This window comes from Eptatretus burgeri, chromosome 1 (assembly GCF_056783735.1).
Source record: "Eptatretus burgeri isolate ZD-2024b chromosome 1, Ebu_testis_v1, whole genome shotgun sequence".
NCBI lineage: Eukaryota > Metazoa > Chordata > Myxini > Myxiniformes > Myxinidae > Eptatretus > Eptatretus burgeri.
Window position 1 is genome coordinate 31143068 of NC_140961.1, and position 25093 is coordinate 31168160.

Below are 25093 nucleotides of genomic sequence, written 5' to 3' on the forward strand. Positions count from 1 at the left end.
CACGGCCACGGCCAGGACACTTATTTGCAGCATTCTTCAAACTTTTCTTCGGCATGACGAGGATGTTCACACTTCGATGTCTAGCTTGGCTATGATTCCAATTGTCCATCGGCAGCGTCTATTTAAAATAGTCGAGTTTGAGCGTTTTAACACGTTCAGAAGAAACGCTTCAAATTTCCAAACCCCAGCGTCAAAAAACAAAGGCGAGTGACAGCAATTTAAATCGTTCATTGTAAACAATTAAAATAGCTGAGTGGTACCGTTTAAAAGTCGTTGAGTGTAAAAAAAATCCAATTGTTGAGCGCAAGCGTCTACTTTCAATAGTGGGGATGCAGCCATTTAAATCATTGAGTGGCAGCCTATGAACCTACCCGTGGACACTCGGACGCAAGGACGATCCATCATAACCCACACCCTCCCCCTCACACTCACCTACTACTGCCAACATGAACAAACTACTACTAATACTAATACTACTTCTAATACTAATACTGATACTGATACTGATACTGATACTGCTGACATGGACATCGACTCAAAAAGGACTCGAAAACACTGTTGGGTTCCCCTTTTATGAGCAGCATTTTTATATACCAATTACCAAAACCGCTGGGAACACGTCTTTATATGGCAGTTGTAAGCTAGAAACACGTTCATTTATTTTTTTTTGTCGACCGGAAGACGTCATTGGAATAGGTTTACATACGTCGATGTGTGTTGGGACTACGTAAAGAATTGGTTCAAAGCACGTCAAACATAAGTTAGAAATAAGTCTCGCATAAAAAAGACATTACCGCGACGTGTTTCGACTTATGAGTAGCTTATAAGTAGCGTTTGTGGACGTGTGTAAGCGTCCACATATCGTGTGTAAAACTTATCCCCATCGCATGCGGAACGTGTGTCATACGCCGAGTACGTCGTAAAATTTTGAACATGTTTAAAATTTCTTGACGTACTCTACTTACTACGACGTATGATAGCGTACTTTAGCGTTCTACTCACTTATACCAAACTTACTCATACCGTATTTGACGTGCCCCCAACGTTTTAGACACATTTTTCTTAGGTCGGCATACGCTGGCAAGATCGCCAAGGTGTGACCGCGATGTTGTCACTTCCATTTCTACGGCAGTTATGATTCGAATCGTTGTGCGTCAGCCTTTTAATAGGCTACGTCACGACATCGTCGGCGATGCGTGCAACGCGCTATGCCGAAGTTAGACTATCGTTGGGCATAGGTTGTGTAGGCCGACAACAGGTTCAGCATTCGTTGGTATAAGTTATCTATAACACAACGAAACGTTCTGTGTCCATTACTAATATGTTATGCATACGACTAACTCGTTATGAATACGTCCGAATCTTAAAAAAAAAACATCAAAAGTTCAACGTCAACCAGCGTTTTACATACATTTTAATACGTTGCCATCGCTGGCTAAAACGTCAAGGTGTGACCGGGCCTTTAAACCAATTTTGAGTTTTGCTGTCAGAAAAGGACAAGGACAAACGGGAACTTTTGGGTCTCATTTTTCTTGTTCAACGATGATGTCCCAAAGTTGAATGAGTGTTATTGGATGGGGAATTATTCTCAGATGACTGGTAGGTAACTTAGAGGTTTATAAATTTTATCTTGATGAAGGTTTTTTTTTGAGGATTTATGTTGTAATTAGCCAAAGGAGTGTCTGGGCCATCCCTACATACCGTAAGTAGTCTACCGACTTGTTGATATAAACAAATAAAAGTCAATCATGAGATCATTGACTATCTGTCTTCAACATGTACTGCCTTCACCACCAAATCAAATACAAGTCCAACACTACTGTGTGCATTATGGTCATGGTGTTCATTGTGATGGCATATCATATGTGGGTCAGTATCGAGTCAACTTATAAAGTTCCCTTTTGAGATGTCAAAACCAAGCAGCACATCTCAACAATCACATGCTCACCTCAGAGCTGTCAGCATGTCTTGCTTGGGTGGATCACTTTCAAATTTTGGTGAATACCCACCCAAATCCAAAATCCCTATCTGGTTCAAGCATAGGATTGACCACCCTGCTATATAATAGGGCTCTTCCTGAACTATAACTGCTTCGGCAATTTTGTTTTTGAATTGCTAAGTATCTACTATGAGATCAGATCAGATTCTTTGAATCTGATGTATTGTTCTCAGTTATAGAGCGTTGGTGCTGCCAAAGCAGTTTCTTGGCAAGGGTTATATGATGGGTGGTTTGCCTTTGCTTTCCCAGCAGTAGTTAGGGCAGGAATTTGGAATTTGGCCAGAGTTTCACCGATAGCTTGCCTACTCTTCACAAAGGACACCGTGGGATGTTTAACCGCCACCAACTAATGCCGGCAGAGCATGAGAATGTGAGAGATGCACAGGTTAACGTCCATCCGAGGGATGGCACACACATTGATGAATCACCCTATCTGTGAAACACTGAGATGACAGTTTACAGCTGAGTTGAGATTTGAACCCAGGCTTGACAAGAGGCGAGTGTACGTACCTCTCAGCCATCCTGCCAGCCACAGATCACATTACATATGGATTTTATCAACTAAAAGTTGACAACAGTGTTTAACAATACTGCATTTCAAACATTTATCGTTTCATTTAAAGTAGGTGACATTTCAAGACAAAAGCCTTTTCAAGACAGAGCAAAAATTCAGATCAGATTAGGCCAGATCCAAGTTGTGGGTGCAGGTCAAAGATACACAAGGCTTCTCCTGTGATTATGTAATATACGCAGCAAGAGTACATGTATAATGATAAAACAAAACAGGAGGAAAAAACCCAAAAAGCACTGTAACGTGCATGGGGAAAAAGTGGAATTGGCTGGGGGGAGGAGAGGGTGCTGGTGGTGATGTATAAATGTTGTGGAAAACGCCAATGAGATTCTGGTGTTGGTTCTGTCGTAGTGGGGTGAGGCTTTGTGACCATACACATGCGGTTAGTTGTCAATCAAATATGCCCACATGGGATACCATCAGCCTGCTGACCCACCCTCCTCCCGCCCCAAACCCCCCCGCAACCCATTATCCACGAACAAACCACACGATTCAACTTGAACTCAGCTGAACCGACGTGAAATTGGTCTTTAGTAATTGCATATGGCACGTCAACACACTGTGGCTGGCAAGCAGGATTCTGCCATGCAGGTGAAATATGAAAATGGAAGCCATGGCACAGAGGCACATTAGATAAGGGGGAAGACATTACGGAGGACTTCAAAATGAAGTACAGTGGTGAAGGAGACGAGAGCAGAGCATGTGAATATGAGAGACAGCAGAGCGAGAGCCGCTTTACTCGAGAGCACGAGCCCACTACGTTACTGGGTTCACTGCTGACAGTGCCTATGTCTTGTTCCATTCCAGTTTAGTGCACCTGTTCTAACCCCTACCATGAGCAGAGATGCCATTCTCCCATTACCTCCCATTATTCTGTGTTGCTCCAGCTGAAAGAGTTATTTCTTAATTTACAAACTCTGTACTTCCTGACTCATTTCTTAGTGCAGGCTTGCAGCCATAGCTTTAGTTAAGAACACGTGTTCTGCATCGTGTTGTCAGGACTCAGTCATGCCTTATGCTCTTGTTGTCGATTATATTTGTTGATGCTGTTTTCCACCATCGGGCTGTTAGGAAAAGAGGAAGCCGTTGGAAAAGCACGAGATTTCCATTTTCCTGTGTGCGGCTTCAAGTTCGGCTATCCTGGGGTCATGCCCCATGTGTACGGGGGCAGGGTAAGTGAAGGTTCTCACACTTGGTGCATGCGACAATGCTTTGTCTGCTTTGCAACTTTACCCGATGTAGATACACTAATCTGAGTGCTTGGAATTTGAGCCAACTTTAACTTCATCTCTAATGTGAAAAATAAATGCTTCACAAAGTCATACAATGGAGAGATGCACAGAACAATTTGAAACGAGAGAAATAATAATGACCAAAAAAATATTTTTAAAACCAGAAGGAAGTTTATGCCTCGAGAGCATGGAGGAGAAATTACGTGGAAATGGACGTAGTCTATAGCATCCTGTACATCCTGGAACATGCTCTTGTACGACATGAATAAGTCACCATCTTTCACTCCAGTATTGCACCTGCAGCGCAATTAAGAGATAAACCAGGTCAGTCTATATCCAGTAAAAGGCGAGACAAGCAATGTCTAGTAATAACTATTCTCCTTTACCTATCCCCACATCATATGTTTTTATGCAAGAAAATGACTCCTGACCTGCTTATCTCAGATATGTTTGAAAAACACACACACACACACACACACACACACACACACACACACACACACACACACACACACACACACACACACACACACACACACACACACGGAACCAGATGCAAATCTATGAAAAATGAATGATATTATACAAGATCTGAAGGAATGAAAGAAAACAGTTCAGAATGTGAAAGCTACATGAACTACCAATCAGGAAACTTATGACAGGCCCATTAAACAGCTTCCTGGTTGACTATGCCCGCAATTCCACCGCAGATTCTAAACACGATTATGGTTCCACAACTCCACTCGTTTCTCTCCTGAGGAAAAAACAATTATAAAATAAAGCTATAAGGCCTCATGTTGTTGTTTCCTATGCAGCCTGTGGCTGCTGGTTGCATCATTTTTCTGGAAGTGTGGCTGTGCCGCTTATGCAGTGCCCCTGTTACCAGTAAGGTGGTACCATTTTGCTGACCTCGGAAAAATGACAGGCAAAGTCAACCCACCCGGTGTTATTTAACAGAACGCAGGGCTCGACCTGAAAACCCGACAATCTTAAGTCAGCATTTTAACCGTTAAGCCAACACCAGGCTTGTAAGATGTCTTAAACATTTAACATTGTGAAAGATACAACATCATTGTTCTTTCCATAAAACACATCATGAACATCACATAATTAAACAAAAATTACATGATGAAAGAACATCGCAAATATTACATCATGGAATATTAATTTTGATAAAACATGCAATGCAATGTCAAAAAGCATAAATTCGTAGAACATGTTTAAATTATGATTAAAAAATATATATATATATATATATATATATATATATATATATATATATATATATATATATATATATATATATATATATATATATACAGTACATGTATACAGGGTGAGTCAGAAGTAGCGCCCGATTTCTGTCAGTTGATTGTTTGTTTGCCATTTGTATTATAGTGTACAAGAAGGTAGAAATAAATGAATGACATGTTTAACTAACCATTTATTCAAGAAAAAATTATTACGGAACTGTACCGAGCTGTTTTATTTGCAATTTTCAAAGTGCCCTCCCTCGTGATCGATGCACAATTGCAGCCGAGCAGGCACAGAGCGGCACACACGTCTGCAGAGTTCGATATCAATTTCCTCAAACTTTGCAGTGATTTGAGCCTTCAATTCCTGAAAGGTACGAGGCTTTTCACGATAAACAAGGTCTTTCATGAGCCCCAAAGAAAGAAATCTGAAGGTGTAAAGGCCCTGTCACACCTTGACGATTTAGCCAGCGTATGCCAACGTATGAAAAATTTGCCGAATACACTGGCACACGTCGAATACATTATGGGTAAGTTTTGTATACGTTAAGAGCACGCTGGCATACATCGTAGTACACTGGCATACGTCGTAGTATGCTGAGCTCGTCGACAAATTTTAACATGCTTGAAATTTTTCGACATATGCAGGCGTATGACTCACACGTTCCACATATGCTGGGCATAAGAAGTAGGCACGATACGCGATTGTTGATACACGTCGACACACATTACTTGTAAGTTACTCATAAGTCGAAATACGTCGAGGTAATGTTTAGCGTACCCGAAACTTATTTCTAACCTATGAGTAACGTGTTGTAAGCACGTTACGCGATCGTTGACACACGTCGACACAAGTTACTTGTAAGTTACTCATAAGTCGAAACACGTTGAGGTAATGTTTAGCGTCAGTGTTCCAGACTCCCTGGTTTTTTTTTGGGGGGGGGGGTTTCCGGTATGACGGTGATGTTGACACTTCGATTTCTAGTGCGGTTATAATATAATATAATTAATAGGCTGCCGCTCAACGATTTAAATCATAACCGCACTAGAAATCGAAGTGTCAACATCACCATCATACCGAAGAAAAAAAGAAAAGAAAAAAAAAAACCAGGGAGTCTGGAACACTGACGCTAAGCATTACCTCGACATATTTCGACTCATGAGTAACTTACAAGTAACGTGTGTCGACATGCGTCAACGATCGAGTAACGTGCCTACAACATATGGCCAGCGTATGTGGAACGTGTGTCATACGCTGGCATACGTCGAAAATTTTTCAACATGCTGAAAATTTGTCGACGTACGACGACGTATGCCAGCGTGCTTCAGCGTGCTCTTAACGTATACAAAACTTACCCATAACGTATTCGACGTGTGCCAGCGTATTTGGCAAATTTTTCATACGTCGGCATACGCTGGCTAAAACGTCAAGGTGTGACAGCGGCTTGACATTTCGATGTCGAGTGGGGTTATGATTTGAATCGTCGAGCCGCAGCCTTTTAATAGGCTATGCCACGTGATCGTCGGCGATACGCTGCCGTGCGCTATGCATACGTTAGACTATCGTTGGGCATAGGTTGCGAACGCCGACAACACGCTCAGCATTCATTGATATAAGTTATCTATATGTTATCGAAACGTTCTGTGTACGTTACTAATACGTTATGCAAACGTGCAACTTGTTATGAATATGTCCAAAACTGGAAAAAAAACATCAATAGTTCAGCGTATGCGAGCGTTTTACATACATTTTGATACCTTGCCATACGCTGGCTAAAACGTCAAGGTGTGACAGGGCCCTAAGGTTGGCGAGCATGCCGGCCACTTGATTGGACCGCGGTGGCCAATCCACTTTCTGGGAAAGTTTTCATCAAGCCACTGAGTAACATAACGTCCATAATGAGGTGGAGCTCCATCATGCTGGAAATAAAAGTCCTGATCTTGTACCCTGGGTCAAAAGAAGGTTTGCAGCATATGCAGGTAAATTTCTGCAGTGACATCCCTCAAAGAAAAAGGGTCCAATTATCCCTAAAAGAGATATGGCTGCCCAAACTGTCACTCCAGGTAAATTTACCTCCTTCTCAACTGTCACTCTTAGGCTATTCGCAGCCCAGTAGACACAATTGTGTCCGTTAATTGTGCCATTAAGCTTAAAACATGCCTCATCTGACCACCAGATGTTGTCTAGCATCGTGTCCTCTTCGTGAAGTTTAGCTAAGAACTCTTCGCAAAATTGAAGACGGCGGTCGTCATCTCCATCATGAAGGGCATGCAGTAAGCGTGGAATGTAAGGTTTCCATTTTTTCTGGTGAAGGATACGGATAACACTTGATTGGCTCACTTCCAACTCTGCAGATAAACGGCAAGTTGACTTTTGCGGACGACCGGACTTCTTTGCAGTGGCTACCGACCCTGTTGCTTCAAATTTCTCGACAATCAATCGTACGTTTCTTGCCTGAGGAGGGTTAATATCGAATTCCTGTGCCAAACGGCGTGCCGCCATCGTTGGTAGTTCATTGCATTTGTAGGAATGTTTCACGGCCGCAATGCGTTGATTCATTGAAAGGTAATTCATGGTTCAATTTGGTGCAAATTCAGTAACTTTCCAAACTCGCAGCAATAACCTGCAAAACAACATCAAAAATAAATAAATTACGAAAATTAATCTGCAAGACAATTATTAACACCATGACTTCCGAGAAAGAATGTGACAGCCGAAAAAACAGAAATCAGGTGTTACTTTTGACTCACTATATATATATATATATATATGACAAGGCTATAAATACCATCCATCCATCCATCAGGGCCATACTCTCTGTGCAGAGTGTTGGTGCTACTTAAGCAGTCTCCTGGGCTATTGGGCACAATCCTGGATGGGTCACCACTCCGACACAGGATACTCAAATGGTTCAATCATCCCAGCAAGCTGGTAATCATTTTGCCAACCTTGGAAGGATGACAGTCAACCCCAACTGATATTAATTAAACTGAAAAGTGGGATTTATTTGAACTCAGGACCTGAGGATCCCAAGCCTGCCACCCTAACCATTAAGCCAACACCAAGGCATATAATTATCATATAATGACTCATTTCAGATCACAGCCTCGATCAAATGTAACAATGATTAATAAGGAGCAATTGTCTTGAAACACTAGACCGTGGCACATGACGAGTGAGAATGAAAGAAAATTGCAGAAATGAGGAGTGGGGGTGTGGGATGTTAAATCTCATACGTTTGTCCTAAAAACTTTGTGATCCGCTGAAAGGGAAGAGAGATTATCCAACCGAGCAATTTGGACTCATTCCCAATACTTACGCAATGTATTTTGGACTGCTGTTGAAGAAATCAACGAGGCAGGCATACAGGTATGTTTCTGTAATGAGGGACACGAGTACATCAATACGCTTAATAAGCAAGAGCGGGATAAGCTTAACAAGATGGAAGGCGATGATCCCAATGTTGTGCATCCCCACATTTTGTGGTTAAACATAGGATACCCGGCAGGTTGAAGAGTGTATTCATGATGTGGAACCTCTTGACATCATCCCGTTGAATGAACTTGTTGGGATACATTTCCCTGATCTCAGGCCTGAGAGTTCAAAAAACAAGATGTCAGTGATATAAACCACTATTTTTTTTATGTAAATAAACCAACGGCAGGAAAATGGACAACATGAGAGGAACAAAAATTGACAACAGTGCAAATCCAGACAGTTTACAAATACACTGTCACAGATAGCTCCGCAGTCATGTTTTTTTGAGCTTCCTGGTCCTGGACTTGATTCTCAGTCGAATCAGATATAACCAAACCTGCCGAAAGCACTACATCGTAGAGCGCTTAATATTTTTTGTCGGTGTTGTGAAGCTGCTGTTCACTCTCTAATGTGGACAACAAAGATCCCACAGAATCCATTGCAAAAAAAGCACATTTTGCACAGGTGTCATGACCAAATTCCATCTTGTCTACACCAGTCAAACACAGGGTGGGTCGAACGACCATCACATCTTTTTGGTCTATAAGGGTCATGGTAATCCCATTAAATGTTGAGTGTTGATGGCAGATCAGATGAGACAATTTGATATCAATAAATAATATTTATATTCATGCATTTTCATGGAGGTATTTAAAAAAAAAAAATGAGATGAAAATATGCAGCACATGGCTGCAAGTAGAATAATTTGCTGGGGGTGTGGCAGTGCCACTGATGCAGTGCTCACTGTAGGTTAGAACATTCATTTGGAATTTGACCATGGTGCCGGCGATAGCTCACCTACTCTTCATGAAGGACACCATGGTATATTTATCGTCCACCAACCAATGCCAGAAAACAGCATGCCCAGTTTGAGGTCCATCGGAGAGATGGTGCACACATTGATAAATTGCCCAGGAAAACAAAACCCAGGATGACGGTTTATAACTGGGCCAAGATTTGAACCGAGGGTCGACAGCTCAGAGGCGAAGAAAATGGAGATACGCAACAATTCTACAATAAAATAAGACATTGACACATCGATGAATATGCCTCCGCCAACATTAGACGTCAACGCACTGTTACGTTTGATCTCAATTAAAGGTGAAATGAAAAATGAAAGGTCACATGAGAGAAAAGTAGAAGAGAGAAAACATCAGATGCTTCTAACTCGAGTCATGGTCTGCAAAATGATTTTCCAAGAGCACATGACCATTGCCCTTTTGACCTGTTGTACCCAAAATTGATTCAGTTCAGCTTTGTATGATATTCCATACATGTGCCAAGTTTAATTTAAATCCCTTCAGTGGTTCACACCTTAGTGTGGTATCAAAGGTGATATTCAATTAAAGGGCATATGCCCTTTGACCTTTGATCTTTTGAACCCAAAATATAATCAGCTCTTTGCCATATTGCAGTTTAGACTTGTGTACCGTTGGGTTAAAATCACCCAAGTGGTTTACAGGTTACCGTGGTAACAAAAAAAACAATAATGGACGGACGTAAGGACGGACAAGAAAACATAATGGCTCTGGCCTTTGAGTGCATAAGCATAAAAACTATTACAGTTAATGTGATCATGTCAAATAAATGATATAAGGATTTTTTTATATATACATAGACAAGAACCTCTCTGTTTTACAAAGAATCTTTGTTTTCTTCCAAATAAAACATCACATGCAAATCATGTGACATTTCAAAGACAATCAGAGACCCATAAAGGCAAGTTATGGCTGCCCCCACAGCTAATGATTGGTAAATTCACTGCAGTTGCATTTGACACTTAAAGTTGCAACTTTTTTCACAAAGGTACATAAAATGAAAAATTCAACATCAATCTGATATAGTACTTTTCAGATTTCAACATTCCAGTTTAGTTTCTGTTATGAAAGTCCCATATTTCACACATCCAGACCATATATCCATGGCATACCCTTTCATGAAGTGGAATCCATGAACACAAACCAGAAGATTCCCGTATGCATCCACCTTGAGGAGGTTCCCGAGGTGAGTGTCAAACAGGAGACCCCTAAAATGTAGTGTAATAAAACAACAAACAGAAAGGTCAAATGGGCGACTCACTATAGAATAAAATTGTATCACATTGTGCCATACACAATGGGCAAACAAATTACATACAGGTATGTGCATATGTACATACTCTAGAAACATGCGCGTGCGTGCGCGCACACACACGCACACACGCACAGCGAGGGGGAGGCGGCATTATTTGCCGCCTCCCTCTCACCGAGGATGGAGAGGGGCAAAAGCCGCATCAAATATGTGAGTTTCAAAGGCAGTGAAGACCGAGCCAAAAACGGCAGCAATGATGAGACGAGACGCGCACGAGGCGTCCGGTATTATGCCGTTCGACATGTATTTGTGACGCGGCCTGGCCCTGCAGCTTGGTGGGACTTGTTGACCTGTGCTGCCGGAAGGAAGGCCCGAGTTTTGCCGAACTCCCTCTTGCAAAGTTCCCACTGTTGAGGACAAGACAGACCGAGGTTTGTGAGATTGAGGACCATACCAAAAACAATGGCTTAGATTGGAGTGAGAACTGAGCCAAGGACAGCAGCTTTGGTGGAGCAGAGGGCCACGCATGTGGCGCCAGGAGTCGTGCAGATTGTTTGGGACGAGGTCTGGCCTTGCAGATTGATGCATTTTGCCGACCCCATCTTACAGAAAATGAAAACCCGAACTTTGGCGACTCCCTTTGGTGCCAAAATGTCAACATTGGCCAAAGGTCAACAACTTCAGTGAGATTTCTAAAATCCTCAATTTTCATCCATTTGACTTGAAATTTGAAGAGGATTTATATGTCAGGTCACTGACAATCTGCCAATTATTTTTGAGGTCAACATAGGTCAAAAGGCTAAATGTCTAAAATCGTCAATTTTCATTCGGTTGATGAAATTTGAAGAGGATTTGCATGTTTGGTCATTCAATTCAACCACCAATTATTTAAGGTCAAATTTGTTTTGTGGATTTTGTAAGTATCGTGCTCTGCGCTACATCTTTCTTGTTACTTGCGAAATTCGAAGATTTTTCAAGTATATTAGTTCATCTTGTGCGTTATTCTGTCTGTCTGTCTGTCTGTCTGTCTATCGCCTTCAAGTCACAATTTTAAACCGATCTACACAAAACTTCACCTCCTGTTAGAGTTTGTCAAAAGCAAGAAGCCTATTGTTTTTGAGGTCAAAAGGTCTGAAGGTCAACCTAAGTAGTCGGTCAACAACTTTGTCAAATTTCTAAAATCCTCAATTTTCATCCGACTGACTTGAAATTTGAAGAGGATTTATATATCAGATATAAAGATTGGGTGTGTGACAAGGAAGAATCGATTAGATTTTGGTGAAGATCCAGATCTGAAAATGAGAATTTTTTAAGTGATTCTTCACCATTGAGAGATGGGGCCACAAATGATATATAGCATGATATTTCAAAAAGATTGCAGACAGATTTGGTGAAAACTATGTGGACGAGTTGGTTCGGTGACAAGAACAAGCTGATTAGATTTTGATTCAGGTCAGGATCAATTTCTGGCCTATCAGTGGGATACAAAAGGTAAACTGTTCAGCCTGGTGGAGGTATAAACTCTATTGAGTGCCATTATCGTTTTTCAAATGTATTCACTATGGATTTTGATCAGCGGAATCGCATTCCAGCATAACAATTCCGCTTAAAACGATATGCACGTGCTGAAACATCTGTGCAGCCACATTAATTAATTATTACCGTCCACCCCACGGATAACACCTCAACACATATATTGGGAGTTAATCTCCGTTGGCTTCGTGCCACCAGTTGGAATCATGTCTCTCCAGCCATAATTGGAGGAAATTGCCAATCAGCTCTCACGTGATTAATTACTCCAGATGGCAAGGATTATCAATAAATTAACCACCATGTACTTCCAGCCAAGGAAGGCTGCATGAAGCAACCAGGAAAGGCTACACTAGCCCTTTACTGTTTCAAACCTTAACCGGATTCTCTAACGTTGACATTCATAAGTAGCACATACTTAAGACCTCGAATGCTACATGCCCTCTCAATCGCTGGACTGCTTTGATCACTTATTGGCATGTACCACGTGTGATGCCATTACCAGTCAACATATAAATACTTCAAGACCTAATCGCATCATTCACCTGTAATTGGAAGGAATACCCAATCAGGAGTAATTAATCACGTGAGAGCTGATTGGCTATTCCCTCCAATTATAGGTAATATATTATACATACATATACATATATACGTATACACACACACACACACACACACACACACACACACACACACACACACACACACACACACACACACACACACACACACACACACACACACACACACACGACAAGATATTAGGAACACCTTACTAATATCATGCCTGGTGTTGGCTTAGTGGTTAGGGTGGTGGCTTGGGATCCAAGGGTCCTGAGTTCAAGCCCCGTTGGCTGCTGAATTAACACCAGGGGGTTGACTCAGCCTGTCATCCTTCCGAGGTCGGCGAAATGAGTGCCAGTGTACTGGTCCCGGTGTATGCCCCGGTTAGAATAGGTGTACCATATCCCTGTGTGTCGTAAGAGGCGACCAGGGTTGGCGTCAGGAAGGGCATCCGGCCATAAAACATTGCCTCAAGAAAAAGCCAAACCCCTGCACAGCAGGGAAAAATGGCTGTAAAAACGGTCATTTATTTTATATTACTAATATCGAGTTGCACTCTCTTTTGCCCTCAGAATAACTTCAATTTGTCAGGGCATGGACTCCACAAGGATGTTGGTCATGTTGACTCTAATGCTTCCCACAGTTGTGAAAAGTTGGCTGGTAGTGGATTTCTACTCTGAATAGCTCATTCCATCTCATCCCACAGATGCTCCATTGGATTGAGATTTGGTGACTGGGAAGGCCACCGCAGTAATCAAATTTTACTTTCATGTTCGTGGACCCATTCCTGGATAATCCTAGCCTTGTGGCATGGGGCATTACCCTGCTGAAGAAATCCATTTACAGATGGATACACTGCTGTCATGAAGGGATGCATCCGATAGGCAATGATGTTCAGTTATCCTGTGGCATTTCGACGTTGCTCCACTTTTATCAAAAGGCCCAAGGTGTGCCATGAAAACACACCCCACACAATCATACCACTACTATCAGCGTGCAATGTTCACATACAGCATGATGGATGCATATTATCATGTGGTTTTCTCCATAGTCCTCCCATCAGCATGAAACAGCAGGAACCGGGATTCAACAGACCTGGCAATGCTTTTCCAATCCTCCAGTGTCCAGTGTTTTTGTTCCTTCACCCAATGTAACCACAGGTTCTTGTTTTTTGCTGAAAGAAGTGGAACTCTGTTTGGTCTTCAGCTGCCATACCCCATTAGTGTCAAGGTATGACAGGTTATGCATTCTTTTATGGGTCTTTCAGCACCAATGTTGTGCTGAACTGTCAGTTGACTAACTGGAAATATATATATATATATATATATATATATATATATATATATATATATATATATATATATATATATATGTATATATGTATATATGTATATATGTATATATGTATATATATATATATATATATATATATATATATATATATATATATATATATATATATATATATACGTTTATATATATACATATATATATATATATATATATATATATATATATATATATATATGTATATATACATATATATCTATACATATATATATATATCTATACATATATATATCTATACATATATATATCTATACATATATATATATCTATACATATATATATATATATATCTATACATATATATATATATATCTATACATATATATATATATATCTATACATATATATATATATCTATACATATATATATATATATATATATATATATATATATATATATATATATATATATATATATACATATACATCTATACATATATATATATATACATATACATCTATACATATATATATATATATACATATACATCTATACATATATACATATATACACAAATATATCTATACATATATACATATATATATATATATATATATATGTATATATATATATATATATATACACACATACATACATACACACATACTTACACACATACATACACACATTGTATACAGTCTCTTGGAACTGATCAGCAATTGCTCACTTGGAATGTCGAGAAAAATAATTGTTACAATCCTACAAGCCATGAGAAAACTGCAAATGCTGCTGAAGATAGCAACTCACCGAGTAGGAAATGAAGGGTCATACTCGAAGTTGAGCATCTCCCGTGGGTACCCGATTGCTGCAAGTCTTTCCACAGTGAGATGGAAAGCAAGCGCCTCAAACTCTGGAGATTTGTAGACTGTAAGATAGAGAGATGCCACCAGTGAGATTTCATAAAAAGCAAGATCAATCGGTTTCTGAGCTTCAAGCGATACTTTTCGAAAAGTACAGGGTGGGGCATTTATATCTGACACATTTGCAATCTTTCTCGCCAGAAGCAGTCTTGGCATAACTAATTGTTGTTTTCTTTGTTTTACAGATAAGACTTGAACGTTTTTTAATGATGGAGTACTTTATATGCAATGAGCATTTTATTTATTTATTTATTTCAAATGCAATGAGCATGCCAATTTCACAAACAAGGTCATCATGACAGATGAGGCACACTTTGATTTGGCAGATTTTACTCCACCAGATTTCTTCCCATGGGGATTTCTGAAGGGAAAAGTTTGTACGGAACATCCAACATCGATCGATGAATTGAAGGAAAACATCACTGCAACCATCCGCTCTCCTGATCAAGAGACATTGCTTGTGGTAATGAAAAATATGATGATCCACTGTCGTGAATGCACGAATTCGAAAGGGGCCCGTTTGTCTGATGTAAATTTTTAAGAAATAAAGAACCAAAATTGATTTTAAAAACTTGAAGTATGTGCCTATGTTGTATATAAATTTTATTTTATTTGGTTTAGAAACAAAAAAGTTATAAGGATAATAATACAGTCAGATATAAATGCCCCCCCCCTGTATAAATGGATGAGAAATCAAGGATCAGGCAAGAACAAGATCACATGAATCCACCAATACATCCCGACTCCACATTACCACCCATGTGATAAACCACATAGAAATGCCTTTGTGTAAACCAAGTGAATGTGAAAATTTGTTCTAAGTTTGTAGTCGACCTTTTGTCTTCAGCTTTTCACCAAGGATGTGGAAACCCTAGCATTTCATTGTCAATGTTTCACATTTTCTGCCTGAAATATAACAAATTTGAAGGCTTAACCTGTCTCCCAAAAGAGCAGATGCAGAAATGAAACGAACTCCACCCCGAAAAAAAATTAACCAGCTACAGAATAAATGAGAGAGTTCATAGAACACGTTACCCCTCGCAGTGTTTTAGTATATACTTCAATTTAAATAAAATAATGATTTTAAAGATCATTTTTGAAAAATTCCTGAAATGTAGTGCTATTGAAGCAATCTTGGACATCACCCTTTTCCAGCACCTTATTTTACATTTCCAAGTACTGCTAAATGGAAAGGTTTTGCAAGTGGCAAGAAGGTGATTTGTGTTCTACCATGATCACGTATGTAATTCAATTTAAATAAAATAAAGATTGAAAGTGTCGAATAAATAAATTAATTCCTGGTTTTACCGCCGTTTTCCCCAGTGACATCACCTTACCTAACACGTTACATTAGTGATTTGTGCCTGTACTGTTACTGGTGTCCTTTATGATGTCCTTAAAAACAGTAAGTTTCGTTTTTGAAATGATTTTCAATTTTGTTTGACTTCTAGAAAGGCAGACAAAGTTAAAATATATATATATATATATATATATATATATATATATATATATATATATATATATATATATATATATATATATATATATATATATATATATATATATATATATATATATATATATATCTCACTCCTCTGCACATGTGCGATCAGGACAAATTTGGAGACAAATTACTGTAAAATGGCAGGTTTGTTTTCCAATTCATGTTCCAATTTGTGTTCAAAATATAACATTCAATCAAAATAAGTTCTTCCTTGATCATAAACTGACCTTTACAGACAGGTGGACGGACAGATATAAACAAATTGCTTTACCTCACTTTTGGCTTCACATGCACAGGATAATAAATAAATAAATAAATAAAACTATATCCAAGGCATAGCCAGTCACAATATCATTCAATTTTTGAGCTTTTCTAAAACAATTCCCTTTAAAGTGATGATATAACATGATAATATATCATATACAATCCAAAAATCCTAGAGAGGTCCCTTTCAGTGCATAAAATTTTGAAGGTCAAAGGTCAAGGTCACTTTGTCGCAAATCAGGGGAGTTGACGAAACCCTTATTTTTTGAGTAATTTTGATCGGATCGGCTTCAAGCTTCATGGGAATATAGTTCATGGTCTGGCGCTCAGCTGATTCATTTTTAGTGGCGATTGGCCTTGACCTTCATGGTTAGCACCTAAGGTCAAGCATATTTGACCCCAAGGTCAAATTTTCAAGTTTTAGGAACCATATCGTGTAGTACCTCAAATTGAACACCTCGATGAGTGCTTTCTAGATATGTCAAGCTTGAGACATTATGACATCATTTGGTGACGTTAAGAGGCAAACGCATATTTTTCATGGTTACTCTGTAGAACGATTCTCATCGGAATCTCTCGTAGACAGATATTCCTCAAGGAGTCACTCCTGGTGGATAGCAGCTCTGTTCACCTCAGTGTGACCTTAAAGAAGTCACACGTGGTCACCTTTTGGCAAGATACGGGTCATCCTGCGGGTGACATTGGTTTATTTTTAGTTTTTCTTTGTCAAAGACGATAAAATCATTACATTCTTATATATGTATGATTAATAATGTTTTATATGTTTTTCAGAATGCGTCATCAAAGTCCATACAGTATTGAAGAGAGGATTTTAGCCTCAATGTGAATGCACGAACGAACCCAGACGAAACAGAAAGTCCCAGACATCAGGCATGCGTTTCTTGAACTTTTTGGAAAGGATGCACCAACGCCAAAGATTTTGCGTGAATGGGAAGATAAAGCCTTTACAACAGGTTGTGTTATTGATGTGCCACGGAGTGGTCAATCCTCATCCCACTTGGAACATGTTCAGGTTCTCGAAACCTCCTTTGATCGATCTCCAAATAGGTCAAACCGTAAACGCTTGGTGGAATTGGGCATCCCCAGCAGCACTATCCCGAAAGTTATGAAAGAAGACATGGAAGAACGAGTTATGAATGAAGACATTCAAGTGTGTTTGGATAACGGAGGTGATCACAGCAGCCAAATATAACTGAATATCATCGAGTTGATCCCCCACTTTGTGGCCACCCTGTATATATAATTTGAACCAGTCACTCACTCACTGATATAAATGTTTAGTTCTTTCTAGTTGTGCTAGAAAGCTTAAATTTTGCATACTGATGTAACTCGAAGCCAAGATTCTGGGGAGAATCACAAAACTGTCCGTATATGTCTGAAAACAAAAGTGCAGCTTCGCTCCTGCTCATGTAGGATCACGTGGCTGAAGACAATGGCATGTGGCATGATCTTTCATGGGCACGATCACTCGCGGGTGTTTCCAGGTTTTATGGCGGTATGGTTAGAGAAGTGTCAGAGCGTTTTCTCGTTTATGGATGGTGTGCAGTGGTATGTGTTATAGTGCACATTTGAAGTACTGTATTGAATGTTTATATTTTATATATGCGGTTTGAGATCTGTTTCAGGCACCCTGGTTCTAACAAACATTCAGAACATGTTTTAGTTAATGCATATTTATGTTGTATTAACCATCCTCATTGCTGGAAAACCCAAATATAAAGAAATATCGTTTTGTCCCACCAAGTTTAACACAGACACAAGACTGTATGTTCAAAAACAGTCGAAATACAGATGCGCTTGCCAAAATTAATTCACCAAAACATCAAAATAAACAGTAATTTTATATTTCTTTTCTGTCAGGGTCTTTGGCCAGGAGACTCGTGTTGCCACCACTTCACACCCATACACTCTAGGCATACCTGGGTGTCGAACGAAGAGATATGCAAGTAGCTTTGTTCAATGTGCTGTATCAGTTTGGAATTACTGTATTTGCCGGTCACATGTTTCCCCACATCTTATGATCCATTTTCTTTCAAGAACAATATAAACTACTACCTGCTTCATCTTTCATCATTCGTCTTTTCTTCATTTTTCTTTTCTTTTGTCGCCATACACATTTATTGCCTCTCAATCTTGTTTAGGTCGAATTTCAATAAACATTAAAATAAAATAAAAAAATTCTGTCTTTTCTGCATTGTCCTAGTAGGGAAATACACCATCCAGTATAAATACATCTGCACAACCTAGTAACCCATTAGTTAGACTATAACCTCTGCCTCTTAGCATTGCCGATCAACCCGTTAGAGTGTAAACACCTTTAGCATTGCCGATGAACAAATTATAGTGCAAACAATAGGTTTATTTATTCCTTTTCAATTAAAATTACTAAACCTGCAAAATGTTAAATATAGAGCTCATCCTGATCACTCATTCGTGATTAACTTGATGTACTTAGCTACTTACAAAATGCAAGGACAATCCACTTCAGCAAAAATATAAAGGATATTGTTGATGGCATTGTGCCGGCCAAACAGCCGAAATGCTGAGTGCCGATTTGCTCCTATACCGAGCACAATTTAGAATGCAGGCAGCTGATCGGGCAGTGTGCCAAACTTATCTCCACACCAAGGTCCCAATTTTAAATGGAGGTGCGAGTGGTCACCTCACTCAGCAAATGAGTGAATTTAATGGAGCGTTACATGCTCAACCCAAAGATCTTCTCAATAATTTATAACAGAATCAGCTATTCTGAAATCAGTGATCGATGGCAGTCCAAACAAATGGACAGAAACCCAGTCAGGAAAAGGGACGCAAGCAATTATGCAGGAGGTAATACGTTCTAATAAATGAAATATGCACCCTGGGAATCAAACAGATGGGAACCTTAATTATCCACCTTAAGACCTCAATCATATGACACAAAGGACGGGAGTGAAGAGGACACAAGACAACAGACAACTTAATGCCACCCGTCCAGGCACCGCAAATCCACTGGCATTTGCGCTCCTGAGGTGGGTTGACACGGGAGCTGTGGGAGGTGGGCAGGAAACCGAGGGAGTGCCAAAGCAAGAGGACAGTTCCCTGAGACAAGGTAGCTCGACCGTGGTCATACAGGTTGGTGTGGTACAGGGCTGGAATGTAGCCCATGGTGGAAGAGGAGAGTATGGTGCAATGGCAAAGAGATAGCATCTGCATTTCTCACACCAAAATCCGATATCTTCTGCATTCAACCCTCTTTCGTCCACTGCTTGTCTCCCCGTCTGAGCGCTCTCTGGGCTTTTTTTAATCAGCACCCCTTATCCCCCACCCTGTAACTTCAATGGGCTTTACCCCCTGCGTGCTCATTAGCTGTTTCGGCATCACCTGGGCCTAAACTCAACCCCAAAGCTTCTAGGCTCCTCCCGAACGTTCCAGATCTTTCAAAAGCTCACCTGAACTCGTGTTTTGGTCCACTTGCAAAGCCGCATTAGTTTGAAAGAACATAAAAGACAGATCACAAGGAATTAAACAATAAAAATGGATTTTGGCAAAGTGGTTTGAACTGCATAAACATTATGAAGAGAGACTACATGGCTAGCTAAACGATAAAAAAAAAACATGTGTCTGGTCAAAGAGTGGTTTTACTTCACACTTATTAGAAAACATAAATAATGGAGATAACTGTTCTAATCTATGCATTTTAACCACTATAAGTCATTTCTGCAACATTGGTGTTCAGGAGCGTGTGAGCATTCATGAGCTCACGTAGAGGACCTCGGTGCAAGCACAATCCACCTCATCAAATATATGAAGGATATATTTATTCTGCCTGCATGTAGGATAGAAACACCAAAGTATCTGCTTCCAATTAATGGTAGAACATTGTAAGCATTCTTCGTTCGGACAGTGGACGTGAAGAAGCCGTAAACAATAGTCATCAGGCAAGTCTTCTTCATTACATCATTTTCTGAAAGCGTGCAAAATTAGACCGTCACGTACTGCGTTTATCGTCGGGTCAGGATTTGAACCCAGACCAGATATAGAATCACGATTTCTCGAGCGGCATATTACACTCCATATTCATATAAATTAAATCAACATAACAAAAATTAAAGATGCTAATTAATATGATGATAAGCCTGGTGATAGCTTAACGCATAAGGCAGCTGGCTTAAAATATTAGTCTTGATTTGGAGCCCCTGTTTTTTTTTACCGTTGAATTAACACCAAGTGGGGTTGGCGAAATGAGCACTAGTGCCCTAGTAATAGAGGGCACTACATCAGCGGCACAGCCGCCCCCGGAGTAAATGATGCAACCAGCAGCCACAGCCACAAGCTGCACACGATAGCTAGCTAATATGATGATAGTTCCGGTTCTGGATTTGGAGCGACGGCAGGTTCTCTCAGAGCTCTCTGCCGACTTTCTCAAAGTTAAGTTTCCAGTCGTTATCCGTCCCATTTTAACTGTTTATTTTCTCACCTACATTTTACTGTGCGTTCCGAGTTCGGTTTTGTTTCAAAAATCGTGCTATTTGGTGAGTTTTCGTCGAGCTTGTCTTACCGGTTCCTTGAGGCCTACCCATCTTTCCCCTCTTCGTGTACGATTGTTTTTATTTGTATTCTCTTCCTATTACCTTCAATTCCTATTTTCCTCACTTTCCCAACATCCCCCATCCCTCCCAACTAAACACTCTGTTTCTTGTCTTAAATTCAAAACAAAAAAAAACTACCTTTCTCCATGCATACCCACGAGTCCCGATCCATCTTCTTCTTCTTCTTCTCCCTCCTTCTGCCGGCACACCATCTTTATTTTACCTGAGCTGACCCACTCTCACCATTACCTTCACAATTTCTTCCTCCAACCTTCAATTCCCGAATCTTACCTATTCTTCAAAAATACATCAAAAATTAATAATCTTCCTTGTATCCTTTCGATCTATACAACTCCTGTAACCACGTGTCTCTCCACCCTCTTCCTGATACTTTTCATCAACCCATCAGTATCACTCTGCGTTTACCGTTCCAAATTCACCACACACCTCCACGATTTTACTTCAACCTTCCCATTTCCGAATGTTACGCAATCCTTATTTAAAATAATTAAAGTCACTTTTGACGATACACCGCCCAGAGCCACGTGCTTCTCCTGTAACCACGTGATCTGTTTCCACCCCTTACATTTACTGATCCAAATTCACCATTCTCCTCACAATTTTTTCTACATTTCCATTACCTAATCTGATGAAAACTCTCTCAAACAATAATACTACTACTAATAATAATAATGATCTCTTATAATGCTTCATATTCCTCTTTCACACGTGTGGTACTCATTACTGTATCATAATGCATGACTCTTCTTCGATTTCAACAGACTGCTCTCAATTCGATCTTTCATTCACACCTTGTCGAAAAAATCCAACTGTTACAGCGTTTTTTCTCTCCATTCTCTGAATTCGCCTTTATTGCATCCATCAAGAAATGTCTTTAATCGCATCTCTGACCTAAATATTTTTAAAACCCCAGTTTGCAATGAATGTTCGCTTCCCATCAACCATTCTTTTTTTTCCAACTTCAGTGCCAACTCACCCCTCTCACCTCTCTCTCTCTCAAAGCAACCATCACACTCTTCTCCCTCCAAGCCTCCCTCTCACCTTTCTCAAAAACTCCCCCCTCACCTTTCTCCCTCAACTCTCCCCACTCACCCTTCTGCCACCATTCACTCCCTCCCTCACCCTTCTCAAAATTGCCCCCCCCTCTCATTCACAAAGCTGCCTCCTTCCCCTGCACTCTCAACTCCATATCATCACTCCACCTCCTCAAATCCTCAACTGCCTTCTGCCTTCTCTCTTGGCCCCCCTCTCCCCCAGCACCACAGAGCCTTTCTCCTCTTCATCCAGACCCCTCCCCTAGCTATTCTGCAATCCCCCACACTCTTTCAACAACTCTCCTTACCTCCCCCCCTGTTCCCTTGTCCTACCTTCCCCCTCCCCTCCCATCCCCTGTACCCAAAGCCTCCTCCCCTCCCTCTTCATTAACAGTGTGGACCGCAAATATCTGGGGCCTTCGCTCAAACCTTTCAGATCTTTCCATACAGGTTGCCACTGACAAACCAGACATAATCGCCAAACATAAATTTTCCTCCCTCAAGTTGTGTCTGACAACAAAGTATCTCTCCCTGGATACTCCCTCCTCCGGTATGACAGACCTGAGCCTTGTCCTGGTGGAGGAGTTGCTCTCTTTATCAAAGACTCTATTCCTCACTCTCCATGCACTGCCCTCACTCCCCCACACCCCCAGGAATACCTCTGGCTACGGCTTCCCCTCCACTCCCATCTCATGTTTATATGTGTACTGTACTGTCCACCTAACAGTGATGACTCCATCTGCATCTCACTATCCGAAAACATGGACCAACTTCTATCTTCTCATCCAAACTCTTTCTTCCTCATATGTGGTGACTTCAATTGCCATCATGCCAGTTGGCTGGGTGTGGGTACCTCTCTCACCTGTCATGGCACTTCAGCAAAAGCTTTCTGTGACTCATTGGGACTGACTCAATCGGTCAATTTCCCAACCCGGATCTCAACCAATGGTACTCGATCTCTTCTGCATCTGATTTTGACAAATTTCCCTGAAAGTATCTGCTGTTCTTCCCCCACTAAAATCGGTTCTTCTGACCATGTGCTTGTCAAAGTGGACATGTCTCTGGCTATTATCAGAGAACCACCTCAGCGCCGTCGAGTCTGCCATTTCACTACAAGCCGACTGGCAGGGTCTCCAAGCAGCCATCTAACTTCTAGACTGGTCTCCCATCACGACTTTTTCCAACATTAAGTCATCCTGGGAATTCTTTCAAAGAAACTTGCTCTCCCTCATGCACAGATTTATCCCCTTTTGTCTTCAGTTGTCCTACCCTTCCTCCTGCCCATGGTTCACTGAAGCTTGTGGCATGGCAGTTGTCCTGAAACAACTTGCCTTTGCCTCATGGAAGCAAACCCAACTGAGGGTTATGTCAGTTCCTTCCATAAAGCTCAGAACAAGTGTGCATCTACCCTCATATCAGGAGAGCCAGGCAACAACATATTTCTAAGCTCAAGACTGAACTCACAAACCTCTCTCCCTCCCCCAAATCCTGGTGGCATCGAATCAAATCTGTTTCTGGTGTACGTTTCCCCTCCATCCCCTCCCTTATCTCAAATGTCCGCACTGCTGATACTGCACGTAAAAAGGCTGAATGCCTAAACTCGGTATTTGTATTGAAATCTTGTGTCCAAAACCCATCGCTTTCTGTACCCACCTTACCCAGTCGCACCCAACTGTCCCTGGACTCTGTGTCCTTTTCTCCTGACAAGGTGGAGAGGTTTCTGTCAAACCTCGACTCAGATTCTGCAACCGGTCCAGACGGCATCAGCCCACATGTCCTAAAAACTTCCTGCTCTGCTCATGCTCACCCTCTCTCTGCTCGATTCACCCTCTCATTTGCTCAAGGTCATCTGCCATCTGCATGGAAATCAGCAAACTTTATTGCCCTGCATAAAAAAGGTGTGAAAACAGATCCCTGCAACTACAGACCAATCAGCCTTCTCGCAATCATCAGCAAGGTTATGGTCTCATACAAGCCTCGACAAGGTATACAAAAAAACAAACAAACAAACAAACAAAACAAGCAGTCATAGACTGGTACTTACAAAATCGTCAACTTGACCTCTGACCTTGTTTCAGAAAAGCTGTCTCGAGAGAAGGTAGCGACGCAAACCAGAAGTTTCTACGATGATTCTGTACCAAACCATCAAAAATCGAATGTTTTGGATGTTTGACCTCACTGTGACCTTGACCTTTGACCGATTTTGACCAAAATCTAATTAGCGCTAGCCACCACCCTCCTGAATCACGTGGTGTAATTTGACATTGGTAGTTTCTTCCATTCTCGAGTTATTTTTTGGATGTTTGACCTCACTTTGACCTTGACCTTTGACCGATTTTGACCAAAATCTAATCAGCGTTAACCATCACCCTCCTGAATCACGTGATGTAATTTGACATTGGTAGCCCCTTCCGTTCTCGAGTTATCATGCCTACAAACAAACAAACAAACAAACAAACAGAAACGGAAGTTATCAATATACTTACGAAATCTTTAGATTTTGTAAGTAACAAGCAGTCATAGACTGGGACTTACGAAATCGTCAACTTGACCACTGACCTTGTCTGATAAAAGCTGTCTCGAGAGAACGTAGCGACGCAAACCAGAAGTTTCCAAGATGATTCTGTACCAAACCATCAAAAATCGAATGTTTTGGATGTTTGACCTCACTGTGACCTTGACCTTTGACCGATTTTGACCAAAATCTAATCAGCGCTCGCCACCACCCTACTGAATCACGTGGTGTAATTTGACATTGGTAGCTTCTTCC

The 25093-nt window shown here is 40.7% G+C and overlaps 1 protein-coding gene across 4 annotated transcripts in view; it reads right to left on the minus strand.

Annotated features, from left to right (window-relative positions):
- LOC147034167 (cytosolic purine 5'-nucleotidase-like) overlaps positions 1-25093 on the minus strand; it is a 173021-nt gene that overhangs the window by 50058 nt on the left and 97870 nt on the right. For all 4 annotated transcript variants that reach the window (XM_085877739.1, XM_085877728.1, XM_085877749.1 and 1 more), the window contains 5 exons: positions 14796-14913; positions 10464-10559; positions 8558-8649; positions 8376-8433; positions 4006-4099 (listed from right to left, as the gene is read on the minus strand). In XM_085877739.1, the coding sequence (XP_085733865.1) occupies positions 4006-4099; positions 8376-8433; positions 8558-8649; positions 10464-10559; positions 14796-14913 (458 nt within the window). The remainder of the gene's footprint in view (positions 1-4005; positions 4100-8375; positions 8434-8557; positions 8650-10463; positions 10560-14795; positions 14914-25093) is intronic.